The sequence below is a fragment of the Pinus tabuliformis genome, chromosome X (assembly GCF_031772625.1).
Source record: "Pinus tabuliformis cultivar Carrire ecotype Pingquan chromosome X, CPIR1, whole genome shotgun sequence".
NCBI lineage: Eukaryota > Viridiplantae > Streptophyta > Pinopsida > Pinales > Pinaceae > Pinus > Pinus tabuliformis.
Window position 1 is genome coordinate 571,101,338 of NC_142308.1, and position 19,655 is coordinate 571,120,992.

General features: G+C 38.8%; 1 protein-coding gene across 1 annotated transcript in view; it reads left to right on the top strand.

Annotated features, from left to right (window-relative positions):
- The window catches only part of HIT1 (Membrane trafficking VPS53 family protein), a 361,304-nt gene that overhangs the window by 271,523 nt on the left and 70,126 nt on the right, over nt 1–19,655 (top strand). Inside the window, exons 22-23 of the mRNA XM_089448976.1 lie at nt 2,720–2,782; nt 2,875–2,943. Of these exons, the coding sequence (XP_089305102.1) occupies nt 2,720–2,782; nt 2,875–2,943 (132 nt within the window). The remainder of the gene's footprint in view (nt 1–2,719; nt 2,783–2,874; nt 2,944–19,655) is intronic.

A 19,655-nucleotide genomic window follows, 5' to 3' on the forward strand; every position in this document is an offset into this window, starting at 1 on the left:
ACTATATATAGTATATACTCTCTCATGAGTATTCCTAGGGGCCTATGCCAACTGCCCCTCATTATTAGATTTATTATCCAGCATCCACCAACTACCTAGTAGGTCTTATTCAATAAATATGACCCATTACATTAATTAATTAGTTCACACACCAACAACTTAGTGGTCCTTATTGATGACTATTGCCACAATACATTAGTTATGCTGCTTAGGTACCCCTGTAGGTACCTAATATTACATAAATAATCCTCCCTAGGATACAACTTCCACTTTCAGCACATAGTTAGAAGGAAAGTTCTTGGAGTTCCATTTTTCTAGCATTGGTTCTTCATTTTCTTCCTTTTCTTCAGGTTTCCCATGTGAGTTGAATTGCTACTAGGGGACTCTGAACTTGCTTTTAAAGAGCTTCCATCAATATCATCACACTCTTGGAAATGTTGGGGACTTGTAATTACAAGTTCCCAAATCTTTCATCAGAGTCATCACCTGATATATTTCCATGCTTATCTTTCATGAGTAAAGCCAAGACTTGGAGATGCTTCTTCCCCTTTTGTCAGTCTCTGGATCTACGGGATGTAGTTCTCCAGCAGACTTGGACTTTCTAAATCTGGTAAGCATATACTGCAACCTATACCTGAAGTACCTTGATCTGATACCATATAATAGTAAACTACCATGGATATTCCAAAGGATAGTTTGTCAAAACAGATCTTAAACTGTTCTTTTCGATACAGTCAGTCCCTACTGCATAATGATTTTACTTTAATGCTTTAACAGAAAGATAATCACACCATCTATAAACTACAATTAGCACACTACAAAAATAATCGATGTTAGATTATTTTATCTTGGAGGAACCTGCATGGGAAAAACACTAGAAAAACAAATCACCATAACGCTTTTTTACTCTAAAATAGTTACAATGCACAATACAAAGAAATCCAAACTCACTGTGGAGCTACTGGTCACTATCGTCTGCTATAGTGTCCTACGGAGGACCTTTCTTTCTCTGCTCTCCGGTCTCTCTCCAATTACACCACTGAAGCTATGGAAGGATTTTGGGTTAGGCCTAGGGTTTGCGATTCTCTTATTGAACCTTCTAGGGGGAAAAAGCCACACGTTACTTGGTAGCATGGCTTCCATGAGGTGCCAAGGCGGATAGAACTAATAAGCTTACCAGGGGCACAAGTTATGCATATGAACTTCAATTGGGTTGCTCCTTTTTTTGTTAGAAAGCTCTTTTTGAGCCCAAGAAGGGTAAAAGCCGCCATACTGCTTTGCCAAAATTTTACCCAAAAAATGTCGTTTCATGTCCCAAAGTGGGCAATTTCTGGTTTTGACCACCTTAGAGGGAATTCAAGGTCTACTCATTAATAGCCCCAGAATGTTCATAACTGTTGATGTTTGTAGATCGGGCAGGCACTTCTGCACAGGCCTAAGTGTCTAGGCATGTAAGAAGTTGCCCACATATCACCTTAGGACATTTCCCCAAGTGTGAGCATGTTGCTTTTGTAACAAAGCCTGTGTTTTGACTTAGGAAAGCACATAATTATTATGTTGGCTAATTGAGCCAAAGAAAACTTAGGAAGAGTAAAATATTTATTTTAACGCTTATGTTTTAATCTTGGCCCTTGATCTCAAGTGAGGCAGGATCTAATCTTAGCCACCAATCACTTTGGAGCTTAGGGTTAGGGATTTAGCTCAACGTAATGCTATAAAAGCAAGGCTAAGGAGGAGAAAACACACCATGTAGCAGCACAAGACATTGAGGGAGGCATCTTAGCTCGGAGTGTGATACTCTAGTGTGCTGGGTCTGAGGAAGTGCAGGAGGGCAGCTTGGAGGTCCAGATCAGCCAAAAGAATCAAGGATCGATCTAGGGCCTGATCTGCTGGATCAGTTCCGAGACATTTTGTATCTGTAACCTTTTTTAGTTGGGCCATTGTCCCAAAACGGGAGCCCAAGTAAGTTCTAAATATTAATGAAGAACAGTTGATTGAGCAGAATCTGTTTGTGTCATTATAATTGAGATTGGTTATGTGAAATTTTTCTTCTGTTAATTAAGTTAAGAATCTAGCTGTGCTTTCATTCAGGAGATCTGTAATCTGCTAGGTAAATGAATTGCCGGGTGTGAGATTCAAGGAAAAATTAACAATAACCCAACTCTTCTTTCTCCATTTAACAGTTCAAAAGATAAAACATGGTTAGTGATCCATTTTTTATCATCATTGGTTGGAAGAAGATTTCAAATTTCCTTTTGAAGGTAAAACTTTATCTTCTCCTTAAGCCTGAGATCTTATCTTCTCCCCAAGCCTTGTACCAGTACATTCTATGCATTGCACTTCTACATATTCCTAATGTTAGTGTTTCGTTGTTATGTCTTTATGTGATCTATGCTTTTGATTGAGATGATTGAACTGCTGTGTTTAAATATTTTTGATATTGCATGGAATGAGCTTAACATAACTGAAGCTTTAAACTCACATGTTTAATCCAACAAGAAAAACAAAAAGTTGCCGTCGAATAAAATTAAATTGTCAATTATTGTTAATTTCATTGGTTGTAGAACATAAAAAATAATATTACAATTGACACTTAAGGCCAAAATCCATGCTAGGGGAGACAACCTGCAATAAGTGCATGGAGGAATTTGTTATCTTTCTGCTGCGCTCTATACTACAAGCTGACTGATTGTACTTGTGCAACTGGATTTGTTGGCAGATGTTACTTGACACCCATGCGGTGAAGACAATTCTTTTAGAAGTCCCTTCAATAGGAGGACAGGTACATGTATCTGATATCTATGTCTTCTCCCTTTTGGCATTGGTCTACTTGAAGAAGGAACAAATCAGATTCCTAACAGTTATTCATTGCAGAGTGCTGCTTCTGCTGGCTATAACAAATTTGTTGGCCGGGAGATGGGTAAAGCGGAAGCTCTTTTGAAGGTGAGTATATCAGTCACAATAATCTTTGAACCCAAGTTTTTAAGACAACCTGTTTAACATTTAGAATTTTTAATCAGTTCAGAACAATGCATAATTTACTTTTTAGAAGTGCCTGATGAACAATAGAGTAGTCTAAACATGCTACTATTTTAACCTTTTCCAAACACGATATTCTGACCCATTTTGCTTAAAGTCCAGACAAAAATTTAGAAGAATTGCCGAAATTACATATATAAGTTGTGTAGAATCGAGATTGCACGGTCCAGATGCAATAAGGGTTTTTCCGTGCGCTGAATCCATTTATGCACTAAAAAATGCAATTTAAGGCTTAATCAATGAAGAATTATAATTTTATGTTATGTAAAAAATAATCCACAACTATTAGTTAATTAGTCAAAAGGGCATGATCAAAGATCATGCCCATTCACCAAGAGGCACCTAGGGCTGTATTTAAGCCAGGGCCTCTCTCACTATAAATCATTCAATCATTATTAATAAAATATAGATAATTTGCTGATAATTGCTGTCTAATGCTGAGTATTTCTGCACCATTTGGTATCGGAGAGAGTTTGCTCTCGGGCTCTATTGATCCGCTGACATCAGTTTCCTTCCGCTGCCGCTGTTTCCTTACTCTCTGCCATGCCACCCTTCCATCTCATCGTATTCACAATCCATGCCCTCATATTCTGCTTCCACCACGCTGCCCATACAATCCGTGCTGCCCACCGTCTTACTTGTTAACACACTCAGCCACATTCAACGTTTTTCTGTGACCTTCGCTTCTCCATCCTTCGCTGACGTGGTCCACCACCGAACCCATCGGCCCCTGTGATTGCCAACCAACCAGTGTTTGTTCCTCTGCCGCAATCCCCAATGCAGCTGTCTTTTACGCCGGTCGAGACAAAGTCAACCACATATGCGACGGTTCGTTGGGTTGGTTTGTAATCATTCATACTTCTGTTGGTTCAAGTCCATTATAATTTCGTTGGGGGAGTTATACAAGGGTCATATATTTATTATATAGTAAATAATATATATATATATATAAAATAAAAATAAATAAATAAGTAGTTTAATATATATATATATATATATTTTTTTTTTCCCATGGAATATTCGTAATTTCATTAGTGCAAGAAATTACATTTTGTAGATGCATAAGCATATTCCGATATTTCTATCGATAGACACAGCTTCCGAAGAAGCAACAAAACCAACTACCCGAGTCCACGCAGGGAGGTAGTAGTCCAGACAGAGTCTGTAAAAGAGTCCAAAAATATAACAAAAAACCAACATTATGAATATTATCATGTTCCATGCAGAGAGATAATACCAAAAATATGTACTGCGCCAAACATAATATGGCCGCAAATCAGATCATAAACAACAAAAGAAATATGTACAATAATATGATATGAGAGTCCAAACATTAATTCAAAATGTCCATAAAAGACCTGTGATAATACTCGTAGAGTTCGCCATCAATCTGTTCACTAATCAGCCAGATGCCCTGCTCCCGGATTGCGCCTTCTTTGGAAAGACGATCAGCCTCTGTGTTCCACTCCCCGAAGTATTGGAGTCCCCTGAAGCAGCAGCGGCCGAACCAGGTACAAGAGGTGGGGGTCGATGGGGCGGTCGTCCACGCTTCCTCAGAGTGCTCTGGGTAGGTTCCGAAGATCCCAAACCAGGGCTCGAAAATGTGGCAGTACCTCCAGATCGTGGAATAGCAATCCTGTGAAAATCCTTAGATGCATGTGGCTGATCCTCTCTGTTAGAGTCTTCGTGTGACTGCACCTCCTGCTCAAGTGCATCTAGAGGAGAATGACTCGCATACTTCCTACTATTCCACTTGTTCAGAGGGCAGTCTTTGAATAAGTGCCCTACCTTGTGGCAACGTCGACATTTGAAAGGTACTCCCTCATAATCTAGCAATTGCCTCCTTGCAATGTTCCTCCACTGTATGTTAATATACTCCGGCAACCCATCTGTGAGGTCCATGTGTACTAATATCCTGGCAAATGCCATCCTCCCCGTGGTGTTAAATGAGTCATCAAAGGTAAGGAACGTGCCCATGGCATCCCCTATCTGCCTGAAAATCTGCTCTGTCCAGAAGTGACAGGGAAGGCCCAACAACCGAACCCAAATTGGTCTTGCCCCCGCTCTCTCCAGTTCAGGGTCAAACATTGGCGTCCACCTTCGGAGGAGGACAGGAGCTTGATCTATGTGCCATATTGTGGAGAGGACCCAATTAGTGTGGGCGAGACATTTGAATCTCAATGCGAACCACCCTCGAACAAACGTCTATACCCTTGGAGGTTCCGATAGATGATGTCCCCATACCTCCATTGCCCATTTTTGGAGCCTTTCCACACTGTAATGTCTTCCCCTCACACAACCCACCAGTACCTTTTCAACCAAATCCATGGCTTCACAGAAAGTAGTGTCATCGGCAAGCTTGAGGAAGATTTCGTTACTGCACAGTGGGAGGCGATTCTTCCTTTTGGATGTCCCTTTTTGCTTGCTGCTCGTGCCAACTGCCAAATTTTCCACCGGTACAGCCTCGAGTGTGGCTGGGTCCTTCCCCGTCAAAGGTCCTTTAGCCTTGAGGTTGTCGAAATGCCCTGAAATGTTCCCATACCTGTGAAATTTCCCGGGGGAGGGTTTTTGGTGACTGGCGGAGAAGATTGAACCTGTTGTCGACTAACTTGAACTGTAGGGAAAACCTCCAAGGGTTTATCCACCCTGACCCCCACAGGAATTGAACCCAGATCTTGCCCTAGGGTTTGTGCTTCCGAGATTCTCCAGTGTTCGGTCTCCGACAGAGATTCAGTAAGGAGCGGAGGGCCTGTTTAGTCTCGGATAATAGCTGCATCTACATGAACCGAAATGGAGGGAATGAGCTGACGAGAGAGAGTTGGAAGGGCATCGACCTCTACAGTAAGTTCATGGTCGAAATCTAAAATGTCCTCCATAGTGGTCCCGGCCTGTGAACATATCGGTAGGTTTTCCGTCGGAATCACGGGAAAAACGGTTTTGTCCTCCATATCTATCTAAAAATCGAGCTGACAGTTCCCTGCAGGTCTGTCGGAGGTGTAACGCAAAACCATCTAGGGTGGACCGAAAACTTACTGGCACAAACCGCAAACAGTTATAGGAAAACCTTAAGTTGGTGCCGTGATAAAACCGTTAGCAGAAATGGAGGCACCTTCCGGGCTGCTTCGAGTTCTGAACCAGTGTCGCTTATCGGGCTCGATGCCCTAACCCCATTCACTGGATTGAACTGTGTTCGTCTTCATCCCGCTGTTCCCTATCCGAATTCTTTATATATATATATAATTTAAAAAAAAAATAACAAAAAAAAATTGGGGTTAAATTAAGAAAAAAAGTTAAACTAGTTAAGTATACTCCGCCACATACCAGATCAATGGCTTCATCAATGTCGATGGTCGATTTTAATAGAAGATTGTTAGACCTTGAGACTAAGGTGACTGGATAGGGCGAAAAATCGAAGCGCTCCAGGAAACAACAAAGAGAATAGAGAGTCAACTCGAGCAGAACAAGAATGAATTTAAAAAGGATCAGACAGACCTTTCAGTTAAGGTGGATCAAGCGATGGTGATGTTGACCTGTATTTGTAACAATATGAAGATTACACCCTGTTGTCGCGCAGATTGACACGACAACGCTCAGACCGGGGGCTGTCACTCTGATCCCCGATCCCTCCGTTTAAGCCTGTCTCCCGCGGCTAAGGGGGGTAGTCCCTGTGAGATGATGAGGCCAACTGTCGACCAGTTGGTTGGGAGACACGAGATACGATTAAGATAAGCACTAAAAAGATTTAATTAATTTAGCAGACCAGTGCCTTAAGAGATTATGGTTAAGATGATTACTTGTTAGATGATATAGAAACGTAAATCGTGAACAGCAATCATTTGTCATCGAAAGGTATCAGCTAAATCACATGACCAAAACGATATCCAACAACTGAAAATTTTGAAGAGATAAATGCCTTAAAACACCACGAGAATCGTAAATCATTAACTAGATATCAATTTCGTATCTCGACTTGAAAATTTAGATCTCAGCATGAAAGATATAACATGAAAACCACTGAAACTGGCAAAAATAATTTTCCACAAAATTTTTATATATATATATATATTTTTTTTAAATCTAATTATATAAAAATAAAACTAAACTGAAAGAAATTTTATAATTTTTTTTTTTTAATAATAAAATCTAAAAAAAATAAAAATAAATTAAAATCTAAATTTATTAAACTAAGCCAAAATAAAGTTTAATTCCTAAAAAATAAAAGCTAAATTTCTAACTTAAACAAACTACGAAAAGCTTTTATGAATTTTTAGATTTTAATCTAAAGACTAAATGAACCTAAAACTAAAATTTAATAAATAAATCCTAAACTATACTAATCATATATATATCGTTAAGCTAAAACTAAAACAACAAAAAAAACCAAAAAAAAGAAACGTATATGGATTAACCCTAATGACGCTGTACCAACGCGTAATCTCTAGCTATATCGAAAAAAAAGAAGCTCGTATATCATTCTAAAAGGCCGAATCGATGATAGATGCACAGTCGGCGGCCACAATGAATCGATTTAACGCAGACATGTAAAAATTACCTGAGCCGACGCCAAAACTCATGAGAACTCCGCGTGAAAATTGCTTGAAACGCAGACGGAGGATGGGGCTTAGGAAATGTACCAGATCGAACGCAAGCCTCCTTACGATTCGGACACCTTGGCATCAAATTCGCAATTTCGTGGTTTCTGAGCACTTTGGAGCGAGAATAGCATTCCTGTGCGGATTTTTACCTGGACCGAGAGCGCTGGACGATGAAACTTTGGCTATAGGAATGCTATCGCCTGACAAAATCTCGTGCCGGTATTTGAAAGCAAATGGCGGTGAGGAGTACGAGTCGGCTGAGTTCATATAAACCAAAATTTTTTTGATGCTGCCAGATCAATGTCATGAAACAGCTAGCAATCTTAACCCAGCCACGCAGATGGTCATTTAAATGTTGAATTGGGTTTCCTGGAAACCACTGCGCTGAACAGTGAGATGCTTTAGGTGAATCGCCGTCACATTGAACTGTTCATTCACTGCGTTCTTCAAGGATATAGACCACTCGAAATTCATCGTTTTCTTCAGCGATATATATATATATTTCTTTTTGTCTGACAGGTGGAAGATGTAGCCGCAGGAATAGATACGTTTTCCCCTTAACACATTTGACAGCTTCGACTATTGGCGGATGGGATTGCTTAAGAGAATGTCGGCTTGATTTATGTGACTGCAAATTAAAATGAGGATGCCTGAGGAGATGCGCTCGCTGAGGGAGAAGGGATCGACTCTCTATTTGCAGGCGGAAGGACGCAATCTTACGCATATATAAACCAGCAACCAAAGAATGCCTCACGTTGAAATCTGCTGCTTGTGCACAGTGTGTCGGCGTGTCAACCTTGACGGTAGTCCTGCAATTGCAGAAAAGACAAAACCCTAATGAAAATTGAACAAAAATTTGAAACCCTAGAACAGCTAATTAATGTACAGATATGGCCCTTTAACAGCCAGATTCAGCAATGAGCACGAAAATATTTTAAAGAACAGAAATTTTAGGTTTTCACTGTGAAGAACTTCAGAAAATCTCTCATGCAACTTAAAAATAAACTGAATGATAAACCCAGGATCAAATCCAACTGGGCTCAGCAAAAAATGCTTGCGGGAGTTGGCTGGTTCAGCCGAAAACTTCCCCGAACGCCCACAAATTTCCTTCAGAAAGGGTTTTCTGCACAGCTCAGAACAACCATCAGTAAAGAGGGCAAAAATGCTGCTAGATCTCAGAAAGTAATGGAGATACCTGCCATTACTTCAGAAACCCTAACAGCGCCCAAACCCTGGCAAGTGAACAAGATACCTGTGCTCACAATACTCTACAAAAAGCTATTATTAATGGTTGAAAATAACATATGCAGAAAATTAAACAATCTCACAGCATTTCAAGAGAGTAACACCAGCAAGATATGGACCCCAAAGTCTTCTTTTATTAACCAGAAACAGATTTACAAGAGAGCTTCTTCAGTCTTAGACTCACAGATCCCATTATCTGAAATGACCCCCTAAGACCCTATATAAAGGAAATGATCCCAACGGCTAGTTCGAATGATCCATGTAGAAATGATCTCGACCGTTGATGAGGATCAAGACATCTCTTGATCTCATCCGTCGATTTATTCACTTAAAATATTATTATTTTATTAGTTAGGGTTTTTGCTTTATTTCATTTAATTTTTATTTATTTTATTATTTTATTATTTTTATTCATTTTTTAATTTCTTAATTCATTTTAAAATGGATCATCGAACTAAGCCTTCGGAAACATCACCTAGGACCTAGGACTTAGGACTCATGAGGGGATTTAAAACATTTTTCGACCCTCAAGACACATTACATCATGACATTTACAAATTTACATCTTAAGGGGACGAACCCACTTAATACAGACCCTCACAAATCACCCAGTTCTACGACACCACTATAATCTAGCAGATTAACACACTAGGATTCTCCTAAAGTTCTAATGACAAAATGCATCCCGGCTTTGGGGTCAGGTTTGAAGGAAAACTCTGCCGATCCATGGATCGGTGAGACGAAAAACCTTCCGGGACGTAGATTACCACTAGAAAGTTAGGTCCACCTAGGCAATTCACATACACGACTCATATCTGCTAAGATTATTTACAATTAATACATGCAGACTAGGTTTACAATTAGATTGATCAAGCTGCTGATGACTGCTGGATGGCACGGACATGCTGATCAGGTGCTGCCGCTTTATTGCAAAGAAAAAGGGGGTGTACTGCATGGGTAGTTGACCGGTAGAGGTCAACATCTGGCTCTACTTGGGGACACGTTGCTGCTTGCAGGAATGTGAGAATCCAGAATCTGCATCCATACAACACAAAAATAAGTAGCGTCCATCCAAAAATCATCATATACATTAAGCACAAGAAAGATAAAAGCTCTTCATTTATTAACTAATCTAGAAAAACAAATCTAATCCTAAAACAGAAATAAAAATGCGGCAAAAAGCAAGGAGTAGGGTTAGAAATACGATACAAAAGATGCCCCATGGCATCAGATGTGTTCAATATAGTGCATACTGAGCATTTGCCTGCTTTCAGGCAAATCTGTCGGCTGCTTGTCAGATGTGCCATGTCCAATTTTGCATATGGTAGGACTTTTGCCTCTCCGAAAATCAAGCTGCTCACGGCCGTCTGATGCGTCAAATCTTCTTCTTATTTTCTTTCTCTTGCGCTTTTTCTTTCTGGCAGGTTGAATTACTGATGATCTGGTACTTTCTGTTTCAAAACTATCAGATGAAGTGTGTAAGATATGCATGCTAAGTCTTTTTGTGTCTTGAATCTGATTTTTATCGTTTTTAAGCTTATCTGGATCATCTTCAATTAACCACCTAATGTCCTCCTCATAATAAGATGGAACTTGTTGCGGCAAATGAGAAGGTTCCTGGTTTCTCTTATCATCTGACCTTTGTTGAACTTGTATTCTAATGGCATCCATCTGACTAGAGCATTCATTCCTTATAGCACTGATTTGTATGGCATGGTGTTCTTGCATGTGTTTTATTACTTTATCATTCTTTTCCTTTATGTCCATCAAGCAATGCTGCATGAAATTTATTTCTTCTTTATGATTCACTTGCATGTCATCCAACTGATTGTTATGATTGAACGTCATAGAGTCAATTTCCCTATCATGATCAGCTTTCATGGTCACCATATTTTCCTCTAAGACTGACATCTTGCTTTGCATGCTTCTAATTTCTGTTTCATATTTAATTTTCGTGGCCTCAATTTCCTTAGCATGCTGATTTTGTGTGACCTCCAACTCCCTATTACGTTTTTCCAGGTGGGTGCATAAAGTTTTAACATCATTGATAAGACTAGTTTGATTGCTTTTCATATTTCTTACCAGCATCATTAGATCTTGTATAATTTGCTTTTGTTCTTCCCTTTCACTATTATTTGTCCCTGATTTTCCACTATGATGATCTGCAATATTTCCTGTTGATGACACATTCTGATCTTGAAAACTTTCTTCAACAACTGGATTTTTTACAAGATTACTTTCTTTCGTTTGCACAATTTTAGAGGTAGAAGGCAAGCTGTTTGGACTATCATATCTATCTTTAAAAGCATTGAGAATGTCTTGTAAAGAAGTGAAAAAATCATTAGGAAAATTATTAAACCAATTCAAGGCATCACCCTCTAAAGAATGGACAAATAGACGCATCTTGAAATCTTCATGATTATATCGAGGAAATCTACAATATAAGATCATTACACAAGTAAACATGTTTAAATGCTGTCTAACAGTGACCGAATCACCACCCGAGAACTTAAATAATTTAGAAATGGCCTCTTTCGGAAGATCATGGAGATTATCAGTAAAATGACATGGTTTACATGAATAATCCATGATGAACAGTAAGGGATCAAATGGATGATAGAAAGAGATTTCCGCTCAAGAAAATTAAGAGATGAAAGAAGTGGAGTCGCCACTTGAACAATGAATCTGATTCTAGGATCCAAAAAGTAACCACAAGCAGATATGAGGAAAGCTTCTTGTCTGGGAAAAATGAGAAAGTGGAGTCGCCACCCAAACAAGAAAGAAACCCAAGAGGTGCTACTGATATGGGATGAAAAGATGCCAAAAATATTGAATCTGCCAGCTCAATTGAGAGATGAGAGATGAGAAGATGAATGTCGATGAAACTCCAGGAACAAAAAAACTGTCCCCGGCAACGGCGCCAAAAAATGTTGGCGTTGCCGGGCCAGATGAAAAGATAGGAAATGAGAAGGATGATTGTCGTTGAAACGCCGAGAAAACAATGTCCCCGGCAACGGCGCCAAAAAATGTTGTCGCGCAGATTGACATGACAACGCTCAGACCGGGGGCTGTCACTCTGATCCCCGATCCCTTCGTTTAAGCCTGTCTCCCGCGGCTAAGGGGGGTAGTCCCTGTGAGACGATGAGGCCAACTGTCGACCAGTTGGTTGGGAGACACGAGATACGATTAAGATAAGCACTAAAAAGATTTAATTAATTTAACAGACCAGTGCCTTAAGAGATTATGGTTAAGATGATTACTTGTTAGATGATATAGAAACGTAAATCGTGAACAACAATCATTTGTCATCGAAAGGTATCAGCTAAATCACATGACCAAAACGATATCCAGCAACTGAAAATTTTGAAGAGATAAATGCCTTAAAACACCACGAGAATCGTAAATCATTAACTAGATATCAATTTCGTATCTCGACTTGAAAATTTAGATCTCAGCATGAAAGATATAACATGAAAACCACTGAAACTGTTAAAAATTATTTTCCACAAAATTTTTATATTTCTTTTTTTTTTTTTTTTTTTTCTTAATCTAATTATATAAAAATAAAACTAAACTGAAAGAAATTTTATAATTTTTTTTTTTTTTTTTTTAATAATAAAATCTAAAAAAAATAAAAATAAATTAAAATCTAAATTTATTAAACTAAGCCAAAATAAAGTTTAATTCCTAAAAAATAAAAGCTAAATTTCTAACTAAAAAAAACTACGAAAAGCTTTATGAATTTTTAGATTAAATCTAAAGATTAAATAAACCTAAAACTAAAATTTAATAAATAAATCCTAAACTATGCTAATCATATATCGTTAAGCTGAAACTAAAACAACAAAAAAAACCAAAAAAAAGAAACGTATATGGATTAACCCTAATGACGCTGTACCAACGCGTAATCTCTAGCTATATCGAAAAAAAAGAAGCTCGTATATCATTCTAAAAGGCCGAATCGATGATAGATGCACAGTCGGCGGCCACAATGAATCGATTTAACGCAAACATGTAAAAATTACCTGAGCCGATGCCAAAACTCATGAGAACTCCGCGTGAAAATTGCTTGAAACGCAGACGGAGGATGGGGCTTAGGAAATGTATCAGATCGAATGCAAGCCTCCTTACGATTCGGACACCTTGGCATCAAATTCGCAATTTCGTGGTTTCTGAGCACTTTGGAGCGAGAATAGCATTCCTGTGCGGATTTTTACCTGGACCGAGAGCGCTGGACGATGAAACTTTGGCTATAGGAATGCTATCGCCTGACAAAATCTCGTGCCGGTATTTGAAAGCAAATGGCGGTGAGGAGTACGAGTCAGCTGAGTTCATACAACCCAAAAAAATTTTGATGCTGCTAGATCAACGTCATGAAACAGCTAGCAATCTTAACCCAGCCACGCAGATGGTCATTTAAATGTTGAATTGGGTTTCCTGGAAACCACTGCGCTGAATAGTGAGATGCTTTAGGTGAATCGCCGTCACATTGAACTGTTCATTCACTGCGTTCTTCAAGGATATAGACCACCCGAAATTCGTCGTTTTCTTCAGCGATATATATATATTTCTTTTTGTCTGACAGGTGGAAGATGTAGCCGCAGGAATAGATACGTTTTCCCCTTAACACATTTGGCAGCTTCGACTATTGGCGGATGGGATTGCTTAAGAGAATGTCGGCTTGATTTATGTGACTGCAGATTAAAATGAGGACGCCTGAGGAGATGCGCTCGCTGAGGGAGAAGGGATCGACTCTTTATTTGCAGGCGGAAGGACGCAATCTTACGCATATATAAACCAGCAACCAAAGAATGCCTCACGTTGAAATCTGCTGCTTGTGCACAGTGTGTCGGCGTGTCAACCTTGACGGCAGTCCTGCAATTGCAAAAAAGACAAAACCCTAATGAAAACTGAACAAAAATTTGAAACCCTAGAACAGCTAATTAATGTACAGATATGGCCCTTTAACAGCGAGATTCAACAATGAGCACGGAAATATTTTAAAGAACATAAATTTTAGGTTTTCACTGTGAAGAACTTCAGAAAATCTCTCATGCAACTTAAAAATAAACTGAATGATAAACCCAGGATCAAATCCAACTGGGCTCAGCAAAAAATGCTTGCGGGAGTTGGCTGGTTCAGCCGAAAACTTCCCCGAACGCCCACAAATTTCCTTCAGAAAGGGTTTTCTGCACAGCTCAGAACAACCATCAGTAAAGAGGGCAAAAATGCTGCTAGATCTCAGAAAGTAATGGAGATACCTGCCATTACTTCAGAAACCCTAACAGCGCCCAAACCCTGGCAAGTGAACAAGATACCTGTGCTCACAATACTCTACAAAAAGCTATTATTAATGGCTGAAAATAACATATGCAGAAAATTAAACAATCTCACAGCATTTCAAGAGAGTAACACCAGCAAGATATGGACCCCAAAGTCTTCTTTTATTAACCAGAAACAGATTTACAAGAGAGCTTCTTCAGTCTTAGACTCACAGATCCCATTATCTGAAATGACCCCCTAAGACCCTATATAAAGGAAATGATCCCAACGGCTAGTTCGAATGATCCATGTAGAAATGATCTCGACCGTTGATGAGGATCAAGACATCTCTTGATCTCATCCGTCGATTTATTCACTTAAAATATTATTATTTTATTAGTTAGGGTTTTTGCTTTATTTCATTTAATTTTTATTTATTTTATTATTTTATTATTTTTATTCATTTTTTAATTTCTTAATTCATTTTAAAATGGATCATCGAACTAAGCCTTCGGAAACATCACCTAGGACCTAGGACTTAGGACTCATGAGGGGATTTAAAACATTTTTTGACCCTCAAGACACATTACATCATGACATTTACAAATTTACATCTTAAGGGGACGAACCCACTTAATACAGACCCTCACAAATCACCCAGTTCTGCGACACCACTATAATCTAGCAGATTAACACACTAGGATTCTCCTAAAGTTCTAATGACAAAATGCATCCCGGCTTTGGGGTCAGGTTTGAAGGAAAACTCTGCCGATCCATGGATCGGTGAGACGAAAAACCTTCCGGGACATAGATTACCACTAGAAAGTTAGGTCCACCTAGGCAATTCACATACACGACTCATATCTGCTAAGATTATTTACAATTAATACATGCAGACTGGGTTTACAATTAGATTGATCAAGCTGCTGATGACTGCTGGATGGCACGGACATGCTGATCAGGTGCTGCCCCTTTCTTGCAAAGAAAAGGGGGTGTACTGCATGGGTAGTTGACCGGTAGAGGTCAACACACCCGATCAAATACCCCAGAATAATGGCCCCTCAACATCTCAAATCTCCAGATTAGTCAAAATTGTTAGACTCGCATAAGAAACCCGAGTCTCCAAAGACATCTTCCACGCTTAATCAAGAAAATAGTAACATGAATGTTCAAAATAGGCAGCTCTGGAATCCATACACCAATATGTCGTTTTCAAATCAACACCCTTTCTTCGCCCCGTCGATAGCTACATATCAACGAAGAGCAAAACTTGAGCTATCCAAATTTGATGGTAACGAAAAATGCAGCGTTGCTTGGTTCAATAAAGCAGAAGAATATTTCGAGATTTACAGTATTGACAATGATGACAAAAAGATCAGGCATGCTTCCATGCAAATGGAAGGCGAAGCATATAATTGGTATATGTGGTGGAAAAAGATGACACTTGCTATCAGTTGGAGGAAATTCAAAAATGCGTTCTTTAAAAGGTTCCAAGGTGTCAAGGAAGAAGAGTTCTTCTCAGCACTCACCAGATTGCAACAAAAAGGAGATGTGGACGAATACACTCGAGAATGGGAAACTTTGGCCACACGAGTACCTGGATTATTAGAAACTCGTTTGATTGAGTCATATATCACAGGATTTAAACCCTATATCCAGGCTGAGCTTGAGCTTCATGACATCACTTCTATAGAGGTAACCAGACAGAAAAAATGCAGTTCAAAAGAAGCACGAAAAAATGCAGTGGCCAAAGGTTGAAAGAGTATATTCGAGACGAAGATTTTTCAAAGTCGCGAACACAGATAACACAAAATATGTTCCACCACATCTTTGTGAAGGAGAAAAAACTAATGTAGAAATGCAAAGAATGAAAGAGGGTAAGTGCAAACATTGTGGTGAAAAATGGGACCCTAACCATAGGTGTGCTAAAGGAAAATAGACCAAGAACCTGTATAAATGTGAAGCAACTAATGATTCAGATAGTGATGAATCAAATGTAGAAGAAATCGAAGATTCCCCGGAATTCTCTCCAGAACTAGATGACCAGAGCATTCCACAAGTATCATTATTGATTATGACAGGTATATCACATCCCCAGACATTAAAATTAAAAGGACATATAAAGAAGAACAATGTAATGGTTCTGATCCGATACCAGTAGCACCCACAATTTTTTGGACTCAACCATGGTGAAGGGACTCAACATTTTTCACATTTCCCATGCCCAACATGAAGGTTATGGTAGCTGACGGTAAGAAAATTGAAAAGGTAGGGAAATGCCATAAAGTCAAATTGCAAATTCATGACTTTAATTTAGAATCCCCGTTCTACACTGTACCATTAGGTGGAGTGGATGTGGTCTTAGGTATCCAATGGCTACAAACCCTCGGTACTTTCTGCCAATCATCAAAAGTAATTTATAAAATTTAAATGGGAAGGGCAGAAATACAAATTATATGGGTTCCAGCCATCGCAGAACCAAATTGTATCATCATCCCAGATGATGAAAATGATTTGAAAGGGAGCGTCAGCTTGTGTAGTACAATGTTATCAATTAGAAATGTTAACTTCGAATTTGGTCAACGAAGAAGCACCAGAAGTCCAAGAGCTAATTCAAAAGCACGAAAAAGTATTTAAAGACCGTCCGATGAAGATGCCTCCTAAAAGAGAAATCGAGCATACAATAGAAGTCAAAGCAGGAACAAATCCCATCAACATCAAACTGTATCGATATCCACATCATCAAAAAACTGAAATTGAGAGACTTATCCAAGATCTTTTAAAGTGTGGCATCATCACAAAAAGTAAAAGTCCGTATGTTTCTCCAGTAGTATTAGTTCGAAAGAAAGATGGATCGTTCAAATTATGCGTCGATTATCGAGGACTAAACAAAATAACAATTAAAAACAAGTTTCCAATTCATTTTATTGATGAAATGTTGGATGAACTACATGGCGCTAAATACTTCTCAAAATTGGACCTAAGATTAGGATATTACCAAATCAGAATAAGATTGGAAGACGTAGCAAAAACTACATTCCGAACACATGAAGGTCATTACGAGTTTAAAGTAATGCCTTTCGGTTTAACCAATGCACCGACAACATTCCAAGCTACTATGAACGAGCTATTTTGTCCATATCTAAGGAAGTTTGTGTTAGTGTTCTTTGATGACATTTTAATTTACAGTAAAACTTGGAAGGAGCACCTACAACATTTGGAGAAAGTTCTTACTCTGTTGGAAGAGCATTAGTTTTATGCCAAGAAGTCCAAATGCACTTTTGGGAAGGAAGAAGTAGAATATCTCGGACATGTAATATCCAAGGAAGGAGTAAAAGTAGATCCTAATAAGATCAAGGCTATAAGGGAATGACCCAAACTAGTTAATATCTCCAAGCTAAGAGGATTCTTAGGGTTGACCGGGTATTATCTAAGATTTATTAAAAACTACGCCCATATAACTGCACCCTTATCAAGCCTTCTAAATAAGAACTCATTTTGATGGAATGATGAAGCAAAAAATTGTTTTGAAGACTTCAAGGAAGTTATGTCTAATGCCCTTGTATTGGCAACTCCAGACTTCTCAAAACCATTTGTAATTGAATGTGATGCTTCAAGATTTGGCATAGGAGCAATACTATTTGTAGGATGGTCACCCAATCACGTTTGAAAGTAAGAAGCTCAATAAGAAAAAACGTCCTCAAGTCTATATACAACAAGGAAATGCTTGCTATTATGTATGTTTTAGCCAAAGGGAGACAATACCTCTTGGGAAGTAAGTTCTTAATACAAACAAATCATAATAGTCTTTAGCATCTCCTCCAACAAAAAACGCTGTCTACAGAACAACAAAAATGGATAGAAAAAATTACGTAAGAAAGGGAAAGATAACATAGTAGTTAATGCTTTGTCGAGGAAAGACGAAGAACCATCATTTCTTGCAGTTTCAGTGGTTGTGCCCGAATGGCTTAATGAGATTCGAAGCGAATATGCAAAAAAATCCAGAAACAAGTGCTATAATCAATAATCTTCCTCAAAATCCAAAATTTGAATGGAAGAACGATATTCTATGGCACAAAGGAAGAATTTATCTTTATGCAGATTCCCAATTTAAAGCCAAGGTGCTCAAAGAGTCGCATGATTCATTGTCAGACGGACATGTAGGATTCTTTAAAACCTACTATAACGCACGAAAATCATTCTTTTGGAAGGGAATGAGTACTGATATTCAAAAATATGTAGTCGAATGCGATAAATGCCATAGGAATAAAAATGAAAATATTATGACACCCGGACTACTTCATCCCTTAAACATCTCGAATTAGAAATGGGAGGAAATATCAATGGACTTTATTGAAGGTTTACCTGTGTCTGATGGTAAGGATATTTTTGTAGTAGTCAACAGAGTCACCAAGTATGCTCACTTTATTGCAATGAGGAAATCAGACTCAACAAAACAAATCAATGAAATATTTTGTAAAAATGTTTACAAATTACATGGATTTCTCAAGGTCATTGTGAGGGTTAGAGATGCCAAATTTAAGGGTAATTTTTGGAAGAAATTCTTCAAACATATAGGAACCTACCTCAACATGAGTTCAGCTTACCATCCTCAAGTGGATGGCCAAATAGAGGTTGTCAATAAATGTTTAGATGCCTACTTACGTTGTTACGCCATAGACAAACAAAATAAGTGGGTTCAGTGGTTACATCTCGCTGAATGGTGGTGCAATTCCACTTACCACCATAGTTTTAAAAATCAGTTGGCATGAATTGGAAACCGGTCAAACTAGCCGATTCATTAGGCAACTGGGTCGAACCGGGCAAAAAACCCTGTTTAAGGGTTGACTTTGCCAAGAATCACAAAAATCAGTCAAACCAACCGATTTATGATGGAACCGAACGATTTATGGTAAAACCGACCGGCTCTGTCATAAATCGGTCGGTTCATTGCCAATGCCGCGACGGACGGTGAGGAACCCGCACAAACTCTTTTTGGAATGTTCCTAGGTGTTTTGGAGGGAAAGTAACAGTTGTTTCCCTCCAAAAACACCCTCTCCAAGCCTTTAAAAGGAGCTCACCGCCATCATTTGCGTCACACATCTCATTTGGAGTTTTTGTGAGTTTCATTGGGAGCTTGGAGAGTGTTGAGCTTTTGCTGGAGTAGTGGAACAACAAATAGTTTGAGCTAAGTGGTAGCCACCATATCTCCAAAAGCTAAGGCTACTGCAAGGACTCATTGTGATATGATTGATGGCAAAATGATTTGCAAATATTGCCAAAAAGATGTTGAAGGAGGGGGTATTAACAAGTTTAAGCAACACTTGGTTGGGATAGTAGGCCATGTAAAGCCATGTGGAGCACCAAATGAAGTAATAGGGCATATTAGGGCAGAATACCTTCAGAAGTTTGAGACTCAAGTCACTGGACCAGTAGAGAAGTTTGTGACTCAAGCAGTTGCAAAGTTTGGGAGTCGAGACTCAACCAAGTTTGATCATGATGAGAAGTTTCAAA